At 33.5% G+C, this 12,500-nt stretch overlaps 1 protein-coding gene across 1 annotated transcript in view; it reads right to left on the bottom strand.

Moving 5' to 3' along the window:
- The window catches only part of astn2 (astrotactin 2), a 574,772-nt gene that overhangs the window by 273,472 nt on the left and 288,800 nt on the right, over nucleotides 1-12,500 (bottom strand). The window contains exon 5 of the mRNA XM_073951693.1: nucleotides 7,350-7,451. Within this exon, the coding sequence (XP_073807794.1) occupies nucleotides 7,350-7,451 (102 nt within the window). The remainder of the gene's footprint in view (nucleotides 1-7,349; nucleotides 7,452-12,500) is intronic.

Below are 12,500 nucleotides of genomic sequence, written 5' to 3' on the forward strand. Positions count from 1 at the left end.
GTGAATTAATGAATGAATGAATGAATGAATGAATGAATGAATGAATGAATGAATGAATGAATGAATTAATGAATGAATGAATGAATGAATGAATGAATGAATTAATGAATTAATTAATTCATTCGTTCATTCATTCATTCATTCATTAATGCATTTATAAGTGAGTGATTTAGTGTGAGAGAATAGATGTGTGAATTAATGAGTGAGTAAAAGAAAGAGCACGTGAGTGAGCGAATGAGTGAGTGAATGAATGAGTGACCAAGTAAATTAGTAAGAGAATGAATAATTAAATTAATTATTACATGTATTCATGAGTGATTAAACAAGAGATTAAATTAACAGATTAATTATTGAATGGATGGAAAAACTGAATGGATAAATGAGTGAGTGAATGAATGAGTGTAGTAATGAGTGAGTGAATGAACAAGCAACATTGAATGAATGAATGAATGAATGAATGAATGAATGAATGAATGAATGAATGAATGAATGAATTAATTAATTAATTAATTAATGGATGGAAGAGTGAAAGAGTGAATGGGTAAATGAGTAAGTCAGTGAATGAATGAGCGAATACACAAGTGAGTGAATAAACAAGTGATTGAATGAATGAATTTTTCATTCATTCATTTTCTTTTCAGCTTAGTCCCTTTATTAATCCGGGCTCTTCACAGTGGAATGAACCGCCAACTTATCCAGCTTATATGTTTTTACGCAGCGGATGCCCTTCCAATTGCAACCCATCTCTGGAAAAATGAATGAATTAATTAATTCATTAATGAAAGAGAGAATGAGTGAATAAGTGAACAAATAAATGAGTAAGTGAATAAACAAATTAGTAAATGAATTAATGAATGAATTAAATAATGGATAAAAATAATATGTGAATGAGTAAGAGAGAATGAATGAGTGAGTGAGTGAATAAATAAGTGAGTGGATAAACGTATGAATGAATGAATTAATAATTAATGAAATAGTGAATGGGTGAATGAGTAATTGAGTGAATAAAAGAATGAGTGAATAAACAAACGAGTAAATGAATGAATGAATGAATGAATGAATGAATGAATGAATGAATGAATGAGTAAATGAGCGAGTGAATGAGTGAGTGAAAATACCTGTGAGTGAGTAAACTACTGGATGAATGAATGGATGAATGAACTAATTAATTGATGAGTGAATGGGTAAGTGAGTGAGTGAATGAGTAAATAAATACATGGGTTGAATGAGTAAACAATGAGTAAATTAATGAATAAATTAATTAAAGAATAAATGAAAAAGTAATTGGGTAAATGAGTGAGTGAATGAGTGAGTGAGGGAATAATTAAATGTTTTTCAAAAGAGTCTACATGAGATTGATTAGCGGCTTTAGGAAGCATGGTGAGCCCTTTGAATCTACATCTAAGCCTGTGTGAGTGTGTGTAGAGATTTACTACAGGGACATCATGACATTCTGCAAGACATTTATAGTTTAGTAAGGCAGATTGTGTTGTTAGATCCGTCAGTGTGAGAGTGAACAGTGATCTGCGTCTCTCGTGCATCTTCATAAATTGTCTTTGAATGGCGCTGATAGATGACTGCGACTGCAGGACTAAGATGCTCCACGCTGAGCTAATCATCTCTACCAGGAGCTGTTTGTCTCTCAACCCTGATAAAATAACAACAAGAAATGACTGATTTTTCCTCCTCCACTTTTCCTGATGCACTGAATCACTTTGGATGGAGAGATATTCAATAAATCAATTCATAGCTTCACTCTATATGTTCTTTTTATACAATGAGATCTGCTGGATGACCTCAGTTTTAAGTTACCATTCATTCATTCATTCATTCATTCATTCATTCATTCATTCATTCATTCATTCATTCATTCATTCATTCATTCATTCATTCATTTATTCATTCAGTCATTTATTCATTCATTCATTCATTTACTTATTCATTTATTGTATCAGTTTTAAGTTACTATTTATTTATTTATTTATTTATTTATTTATTTATTTATTTATTTATTTATTTATTTATTTATTTATTCATTCATCCGTGACCTAAGTTTTAAGTAAGAAACTAATTAATTAATTAATTAATTAATTAATTAATTAATTAATTCATTCATTCATTCATTCATTCATTCATTCATTCATTCATTCATTAATTCATTAATTCATTAATTAATTAATTAATTAATTAATTAATTAATTAATTAATTAATTAATTAATTAATTCATTCATTCATTCATTCATTCATTCATTCATTCGTTCATTCATTCATTCATGTATTCTTTCATGACATCAGTTTTAAGTTACCAATTTAATTTATTTATTCATTCATTCATTCATTCATTCATTCATTCATTCATTCATTCATTCGTTCATTTGTTTGTTTGTTTGTTTAATCAATTCATTCATTCATTCATTTAATCATTCATAACATCTTTTTAAAGTTAACAATTATTTATTTATTTATTTATTTTTATTTTTATTTTTTTATTTTTATTTTTTTAATCGATTTATTCATTCATTCATTCATTCATTCATTAATGACATAAATTTTAAGTGACCAATTATTTATTTAGATATTTTTTAATATTTTTAGTTTATTCATTAGTTTTATTTATCAATTTATTCGTTCATTTATGACATCCGTTTTAGGTTATGAATGCATTTGTTTATGTATTTGTTTGTTGTATGTTTTTTTTTTCATTTATTTATTTATTCATTCATGACATCAGTTTTAAGTTACAATTCATTTACTTAAATATTTATCATTTTTTATGGATTTTTTAAATCATTTATGACATCAGTTTTAAGTTACCATTTATTAATATTTTTTGTATTATTCTTTCATTCATTCACGACATCAGTTTTAAGTTACGATTTATTTTTTAATCATTCATTCATGACCTGAGTTTTAAGATGCTATGATTTTATTGATTGATTGATTGATTGATTGATTGATTGATTGGTTGATTGATTGATTGATTGATTGATTAATCACATAAGTTTCAAGTTTTTATCGATTCATTCATTCATTTATTCATTCATTCATTCATAGTCATCCACAACAAATGTTTCAAGTTACCATTATTTAATTAGTTAATTAATTCATACATTCATTCATTCATTCATTATTTCAGTTTTAAGTTACTACTTACTACTTACTACTACTACTAAGTTACTACTATTTATTAAATTATTTTAATCTTTATAGATTCATTCATTCATTCATTCATTCATTCATTCATTCATTCATTCATTCATTCATTCATTCATGGCATCTGTCCAAAGCTACAATTTATTTATGTATGTATTTATTTATTTATTTATTTATTTATTTATTTATTTATTTATTTATTTATTTATTTATTTATTTATTCAATTATTCATTCATTTATTTGTTTGTTTTATAATTTATTATTTATTCATCCATTCATTCACTATATATTTAGGAGGTGACAATGAAATATTAACACAAAATAACATTTCTACCATCACTTTTACGTGTTTTCACAATGCCATGCTTTTTGCACACTCCCTTACAGAATGACACAGAGCATTTTCAAAATGCATTCTGTTATGTTTAGCAGAAAGAAGAAAAAACTCTGACATGTTTGTAAATGGAAAGCGTGAGTAAATGAAGATAAATTAATTTAGTTTTCCAGATGAAATATCCCTTTAACACCTTAAAAGCATGCTCAATATAATCACATGCACATGTCTTTTCCTGAAGAGTTAACAAACCCTTAAAGTCCTCATACAGCAGAAGAAGAACCCTGTGTAAATCAGCATTTTAGCTTATCTCTTTATATAAATGTCAGGGAGAATAAAACTTACAATGGTTGTGTCTGCTTTACCCGTCAGAATCTCCCTGTGTAATTGCCCAATGTGGACCAGACTTCGCAGACAGTGAAAAGTGAGAGTAATTCGCTGCAATACACCAGTAAAAGGTTGCTCTTATAATGTGTTTGCTCATTTCAAAGACTTCTGTCAAGCATCTGTGATTCCAGGACCCTGTTTAGAGAAATATGCGTACAGCCTTGTCATTCTTCAGATGCTTTCGCCGGCTGCGTCTTTTGATTTATTAAAGGGAGGATGCTGTAAATATTTGTCCTTTCACATATCTTACCTTGTTTGTTTGTTTTTGCGGTGTGGTTGTTGTGTACTATATTTAACAGTGTGCAAAAGACACTTCGCACAAAGACATTTTGGCTGACGACTGCTAAAAACACAAAGACTTGCTTATTGTAGGAATATTTTGTGTGCTCTATTAGAGGAATGTGCCTAACGTTATGACTTATAATAGATTCTGCTTATACTGATTTAACAACAGGGGCCCTATCATTCATAATAAGGCGCAAGATGTGTTTGGCGTGATTTGTTGCTGTATTCAGACCAGTGCAGCAGTAATTTTCATGTTTTGCACCACGTTGTTAAAAATAGCAAATCCAATTGCACATCTTTGTGGACTCATGAGTGTGCTGGTCTGAAAGGGAGGTGTGTTAAGGCGCATTGTTGGCGCTGTCAGATCCTGTGTTCTTTGATTTTGTCATGTGATGTTTTCATTCTCCATGTGTGTTTGTTTTCATCATGTGGGTCATGTTTGTTCTAGTTCCCGCCATTTGTTAATGTTTATTATTTCCTCTTGTGTCTTACCCCTGTGTGCAATCAGTTTATTCATCCCTAGTGTATTTATACTCCTGTGTTTTGTTCAGTCCTTTATCTGGTATTCTTAGTTGTGTCTTGTTTTCACCCCATGGCGTTCTTGAGTCTCCTGTGTTATCTATGTCCTTTCAAGTGAGTGTTTATAAATAAGTCTACAGGCCCTATCATACACCCGGCGCAATGTGGCGCAAGGCGCGGCGCAATAGTCTTTTGCTACTTTCAGCTCGGCGCAAGGGTGATTTTGAGGTGTTGCGCCCACTGTTTAAATAGCAAATGTATTTGCGCTCAAATGTGCGCCCATAGGCGTTCTGGTCTAAAAAAGCAGGCGTGTTTTGGCACGTTGCTATTTTGAGAAACTGTAAATAGTCTGATCTTTAGACCAGAACAAAGTCGGTCTGTTGTCTGGCGCAAAATGCGCCTGGCTTACACACTACACACAAGATGTAGAGCAATACGCAAATATCTTTACATATGAAAAAAGATATATTATATTAAGGATATATATATATATAATAAGGATATATACAGGATATAAATATAAATGATAAAAATATTACAAAACATAGTAATTTCTAGCCTACATGAATTTAAAAACCACTGCTTTACTTTCTTCATCTCGGGAGGCTTTTTCAGTTCATTCAATTTGCTTTTGTATAATGTTATTATTATTAGCAGTATTATTTATTATATCCATATTTATATTTGTTTTATTAAAAAAAAGCTTAGATTTGTCCACCTGACAGGTTTCAGTCCATATGGGGCATGGCAGGTGTATTTGGAAATAAATGACCACACTTTGTTATTATTGTTCATTTATTCGTTTGCTGGAAATTAGAACTGAATTTAGTAATAGTTTTGAATAATTTTAGAAATAGTTTTTCCGCTTAACTAACGAAATTAATTATTTATAGGCTAATTGATGTCTGTGCATTAAGGTTTCCCTATCCACGAGAGCAAAAGCGAAAGTGAACTTACTTTACGTCAAAATGCGCTTATGGCGTGACGCAGCCTGCTCTTAAAGGGAATGGGAGATGAGACTCTGATTGGTTTATTCTCAAAACACACCTATAACTCATTAAGAAAATAAACTCAACCCTTTTAGACCAATTGCCACGGCGCAAAGCGCATTTTCCCCTCCTTAAATTAGCAAAAAACGAGTCCTGACATGCCCTGAAAGCGTTTGCGCCCTGCGTTTTGCGCTCTGCACATGGACCATCAAAATAGAGACCTATGTGTTTGATAAATCCTGCAATACTTTTGCCTTACCATTGACCGTCTAAAAGCTGTTCTAAAGTCCACAATTAAAGGATTAAAATGATACAAAAATAATTATTTTCTACATCAATTTAAACAGCGCTGCCTCCATGCCTTCTTCACCTCGGGGGGCTTTTTTTGTTTATTCATGACAATCTGAATCTGAATAATGTGATTATTTTTATTGGTATTATTTATTATACGCAGATTTATATTTGTTTTAATAAAAACAAGCTTAGATTTGTCCACCCGTGGCGTTTTGGAGACGTCTGCATCACCATATGGGGCGTAAGAACAGGATGTGCGTTTGGATATAACTCAGTTTTCTGAGCACACTTCGTTATTATTGTTCATTTATTCCTTTGCTGGAGATTAGAACTGAATTTAGAAATAGTTTTACACACATCTTTGCTCTTAACAAACTAAATTAAATATGCCGGCTACTGGATGTGTTCAGGGGAGAGAGTTTCCACCGTTTTCTCACTCCACCAAAGTAAAGGAGTAAAGTAAACATTAAAGTAAAGAGGCTGAATGGAGGAGGCTCGTTCTTTATCCTCGCGCTGCAGATGCTCTGTTTAACTGTTTTCTCGCTAGTGAAGCGTTCAGTTTTTACACTTGCAAAGTCCGACATGTAAATAGCAAATGTGTCATGGCGCAACATAATTGACTCTTAAAGGGCATGAGAGATGAGAATCTGATTGGTTTAATGCTCGTTATGCACATTATGCTCAAAACACACCCAGAACCCATTAAGAGAAAAAACTCAACCCTGTTAGACCAATGCTGGGACGCAGAGCGTATTTTCCATCCTTAAAATAGCAAAAGTGGACATACCCTTAATGCTTTTGCACCATGCGCTTTACACTTTGCGCCTAGATCGTTGAAATAGAGCCCTAGAACTACAGAGGTGACATTTTGATGATTTAGAATTTTGTGTAATTGAATAATTTGTTGAAATAAAGCCCACATTTCTTGATTAACCTGACTGCCTAATTATAGAATAAATCTGAATTATTAGCTGTTAAGTTTAATACTAAGCATAATATTCTAATTATAATAGTTTTAATAACCCATTTCTATTAACTGATTTCTTTTCTCTTTGCCATGACGACAGCACATAATATTAGACTAGATAGTCTTCAAGACTCTAGTATTCAGCTTAAAGTGACATTCAAAGGCTTAAGTAGGTAATTAAATGGGTATAAAACAATTAAAACCAGCTTTTATTCTAGCCAAAATAAAACAAATAAAACTTTCTCCAGAAGAAAACAAATACTATAAAAAATACTGTGAAAATCTCCCTGCTTCATTAAACATCACTTGAGAGATTTTTTTAAAAAGGATACATATTTCACAGGAGGGTGAATCCTTTTTAATGTGCATATTTCTTTCTAGCATTGTTATTTCATTAAAATGACACCTTTTGTGTTTACCTTTGCTGCGGCGGCGGCCCCTGTGCTCCGTGTAGAACTTGAGTTGAGTGTCATCATCCATATCTGACCCCGAATCTCCATGACGACCAAACATGCCTACAGCTGCACACAAAAAAACAACAAACACACACACACACACACTCATGATCAGTGATCTTTCTTTCTTTCTTTCTTTCTTTCTTTCTTTGTGTCTAACCATGCATTCACACCACCACCAACTTTCCGTCCTGCCAACAACGCTCTGCCATTTGAACTCTGACGATACATTATGTTTCATATTTTAAAGCTCGTTTGGCGTGCTGTCTTGGGAGAGACCCTGAGCTCATAAGATCCTTGAGCCCGGGGTTCCCTCCGGCTTGCAAAGCGAGAGGGGATTTTGAGCTCAGGTAGATCTGGAGAACTCCCCTGCTGTAGTAGCTAATGAACAGATAGTGATGGCTCTTAAAAGATAACTACTGACTAGGACCATGTGGTGCTGATTTGAATTAGTCAGTTAACTAATCCAACTGGGGAAACTGGGGAACCCGGGGGGAACCATTCACTGAATGGTCGGTTGGCTTGGTAAGAACTAGATCCAGTCTTGGTCTTCACATTAACATTCATTTGTGTTTATACAACATTACTAAAAACTTGAAGCCTGCCATTGCAATAATCAACCTCTGTGCTTCATTTTGCTTGGGAACGAATGCAAAGTTAACAGTTAGGTCTATAAATATTGAGATATCAAAACAATTCTAGCATTTTTGGCTAGACTTACACCAACACAATGGATTTAAAATGAAACGAACAAGATGTGCTTTAACTGCAGACTGTCAGCTTTAATTTGAGGGTATTTGCATCCAAATCAGGTGAGCGATGTAGGAGTTACAACAGTTCGCATATGTGCTTCACACTAGTTAAGGGACCAAAAGTAATTGGACAATTGGCTTCTGAGCTGTTCTATGGCCAGGTGTGTGTTATTCCCTCATTATCCCGATTACAATGAGCAGATAAAAGGTCCAGAGTTCATTTCAAGTGTGCTATTTGCTTTTGGAATCTGTTACTGTTAACTCAGGATAAGATCCTGTCACTATCAGTCAAGCAAGGTGTTTTAGTATGCCCCAAATTTTAGTATGTAAAATGTTTCAGCATACCAAAAAGGTTTTAGTATGGTTTGTGTTTATGCAAGTGAGACAAGTGTGGTGCTAATCGACAAGAGAAGGCACCAATAATGGTCCATACACCATACTAATCAAGCAATGCAACTGTTTATTGCTGGTACACACAGCTGATATCAATTATCACAATAATATTCAATAATCATGAATCATACTCATGAACATCATTAATCGAAATACAACAAAATTGCATAAAAGGCTTATAATGCGAAATAAAGATGAGATTACATGAATAAAAGACAGATAATGAAAATTTCAAGCAATTTGATACAAGTATATACAACCTCAGAGACGTGCCATCATTGTCCTCTTCATAGACTGAGGAGCCCGTTGCAGTCACATTGGAAAACCAACATGTGTGTCCGAGAATGCCGGGTGATGCGCGGCCACGGCCGAGCTTCCAATGTTTCAGCAAGAAACCCTCACCTTTATAGTCAAAATTTGGGTGATGGCCAAAGGACGGCCTAATAGGTAAGAGAGAAGTGTGAGTTGATCAGGCCCACCTCCTCTCTCAGCTAGTTGCACATTATTTCTGATTGCAAAGCACTAATTTGAGGTTTGTTGTGTCAGCATGATTATCTAGAGTCAATATTCTACCTCCTAAAATTTGGAGAAAGTTAACCTTAAGGTCCGGAGACCCTTCTCTGGTTATTTGGTCATGCTTAAGTGTCAAAATTTTACCTCCTGAAATTTTGGAGAAAGGTGTGAAGTTAACCTCTAGGTCATGAGACCCTTCTCTGTTCATTTGGTTGTTTGTTGAGCGCAATAGAAGAAAAACAAAACAAAAAAAAATATCTCATTTGTTACACAAGGCTGAATTCATTTCATTAATTTCATTCGTTGATTTCAGAACCACTGTGTTGGTGTATAGAGCCCAAAATGTTTGAATTGTGTTAATGTCCAAAATATTTATGGACCTAACTGTGTGTATATTCAGATCCTCTCCTCTCCAAAATCTTTTCAATTAATCTACAATTATTAATTCTTGCTATATTGCGGTGAAAGAAAATATTGCAATGTCAGATGTTTTTCCCAGTATCATGCAGCCCTAATATATATTTTAATGAAGTGGATTTTTGTATTGCTTTAGTTTGTGTTATAAGTTTGTGATGCAAAGTTATTTTTTATTCCTGCTTTGATAAAGACTATAGTCAAAGTCACCTTGTATTTCAGCATGTAATGACCCTACTGAAATAAACAGACAGTTGTTAAATGTTCCTCCATGTGTAATGATTGGCAAGACATCCATAAAGCCGAGTGTCGGTATATGTGAGTCTGTGCTCTGGATCTCAGTTCACTAAAGCCTGGTGCTCCAGAGAGACGCCATCTGGACTCTTCAGCACACACGCACGCACGCACACGCACACACACACACGCACACACACACGCACGCACGCACACGCACACACGCACACACTCAGATTCTGCAAAGCATCTTTAACACTTTGTGCCATTCAACAACAGAGCGATGGAGAGTGTTTTCTCGAGTGAACCGGACGTGTGTTTGGACAGATGCGGGTCTCCGGTTAGTGATGCCTGCTTTAATTAGTGATTTGATTGAGTCCGTTGGTTCATCAAGAGTGTGGATGTCAGGTTACTGGCACAAAATGGGATGCTTGAGAAATTGCAGGATGGACCATTTTCACAAGACTGTTGTGATGCGTTTAACACTCATCAGCATCTTAAATCCTTGAAATTGTTTTAATATATATATATATATATATATATATATATATATATATATATATATATATATATATATATATATATATATATATATATATATATATATATAAATGTATGTATTATGCCATCTTTGCAACTTTGTCAACTGATTGTGTGAGTTTCCCAGAGATAAGATGCGGCTGGAAGGGCATCCGCTGCGTAAAAACTTGCTGGATAAGTTAGTTGTTCATTCCACTGTGGTGACCCCGGATCAATAAAGGGACTTTAAAAAAAAAAAAAAAAAGAAGTTTGTGATACATACAAAGTTAATTTTTTTATTCCTGCTTTGATAAAGGCTACAGTCAAGAAAATGAATGAATGAATGTGTGAGGTGTGTGTAATGCAGTGTGTAGTGAGGCAGGACAGTAAAATCTGACATTGTTCTCTCTTCTGGCTGCCGTTATCAGTCTCACACTATTGTTTTCGTCTATCTTAAATGCTTGATAACACAATTGTATAGATTTTATGCTATTATTTCAGCTAATAGGATTGTAAAACAATGATTTGTTGTAGTCTCCCATTCACTGCGCTCTGAGTTTACCAACTATGGCCACTTCCGATGCTGAAAAACATGTGGAAAGTGTCCATTATATATTTTGATTGGCGTATTACATATTTTCTAGAACGTTCACAGAAACATAATTTAATTGAAATAGAAATGTAGATATTTTAAAAGTCATAGCTGTCCAGTTAGATTATTTAAAGCGGACGTCTTATACCCTTTTTAACAAGATGTAAAATAAGTCTCTGATATCCCTAGAGTGTGTATGTGAAGTTTCAGCTCAAATTACCGGACAAATAATGTTTTCTAACGCTCTAAAACTCTAAAACTGACCCTTTTAGGCTTTGATCCTTGCTGTGGTGTTTTGGTGGCTGTCGCTTTTAATGGGGTATATGCCGAAGCATGCTAATAGGACTTTTAATTTGCCAGTAACCTTGGTTAAGCGCTTCCGGCAAATAGATTGCCAATGCAAAATCCGGTGCGTTTAAAATCAGCGATCTCCACTAGCTGAGTGATATCCGATTTAAAGTGGGTTTCAGATTGTACAAGAAGCACTGCATTAAATTACATTTCCCCCGTCATGTCTTTATAATATGAGCATTTATTTTACCCCAATATATTCAATGAAGCTTCTGCGTTAGCCTGCCGATTCTGACGGGTGCGTGCGAGTAAACAGCTTTTTCTCTCGTTTTACGCTTGAGCAACTAAATAAATGCTACAGTTTAATTAACTGAATGTATTTTAATGACATTACAACATCGATGCTGTATAAGGAAGCGTATAAAATGGTAAAAAAGTGCACAATAACAGGTCACCGGAAGTGTATCAGCATGGGAACTGCACTAGCTTGGCATATACCCTGTTTAAATGAGATTGGGCTCTTTTTAAAAGTGAACGGAGCTAAAAATGCCTGTGTGTCAGCATAGTGGCAGACTCAAAAACAAGACTAACATCATATGCTAATGAGGGAGAGATGGTCACTATAGTGGGTGGGGTTTTCCAGCTCTGATGACACACATAGAGAGAATGCCACTGTTTAATTGTTTACCCCGGGACTCTTATTTTGGTTAATTTTAATCCTTTTTTTCCTCAGTAACACTTTACAATAAGGTTTATTAGTTAATACATTTACAAACATGAACTAATCATGAACAACACATGTACAGCATTTATTAATCATAATTGAACATTTACTAATGCATTATTAACATCCAAGTCCATGCTTATTAACATTAGTTAATGCATCATGAGTTAACATGAACTAACAATGAACTACTGTATTTTCATTAACTAACAATAACTAACATGAATAAACACTGTAGTAAATGTATTGTTCATTGTTTGTTCATGTTAGTAAACAAACAATTAACATTAATAATTAATTAATTAATTAACATTAACTAATGAACCTTATTGTAAAGTGTGACCTTTTCGGTAACACTTTACAATAAGGGTCATTAGTTAACGCATTTACTAACATGAACTAATCATGAACAACACATGTACAGCATTTATTAATCATAATTGAACATTTACTAATGCATTATTAACATTCAAGTCCATGCTTGTAAACATTAGTTAATGCACCATGAGTTAACATGAACTAACAATGAACAACTGTATTTTCATTAACTAACGTTTATTAACATGAATAAATACTGTAATAAGGGTATTGTTCATTGTTTGTTCATGTTAGTAAATGCATTATTTAACATTAACTAATAAACCTTATTGTAAAGTGTGACCCTTATATTAAATCTTTACCAT

This window comes from Danio rerio, chromosome 5 (genome assembly GCF_049306965.1).
Source record: "Danio rerio strain Tuebingen ecotype United States chromosome 5, GRCz12tu, whole genome shotgun sequence".
In the NCBI taxonomy this organism is placed as follows: Eukaryota; Metazoa; Chordata; class Actinopteri; order Cypriniformes; family Danionidae; genus Danio; species Danio rerio.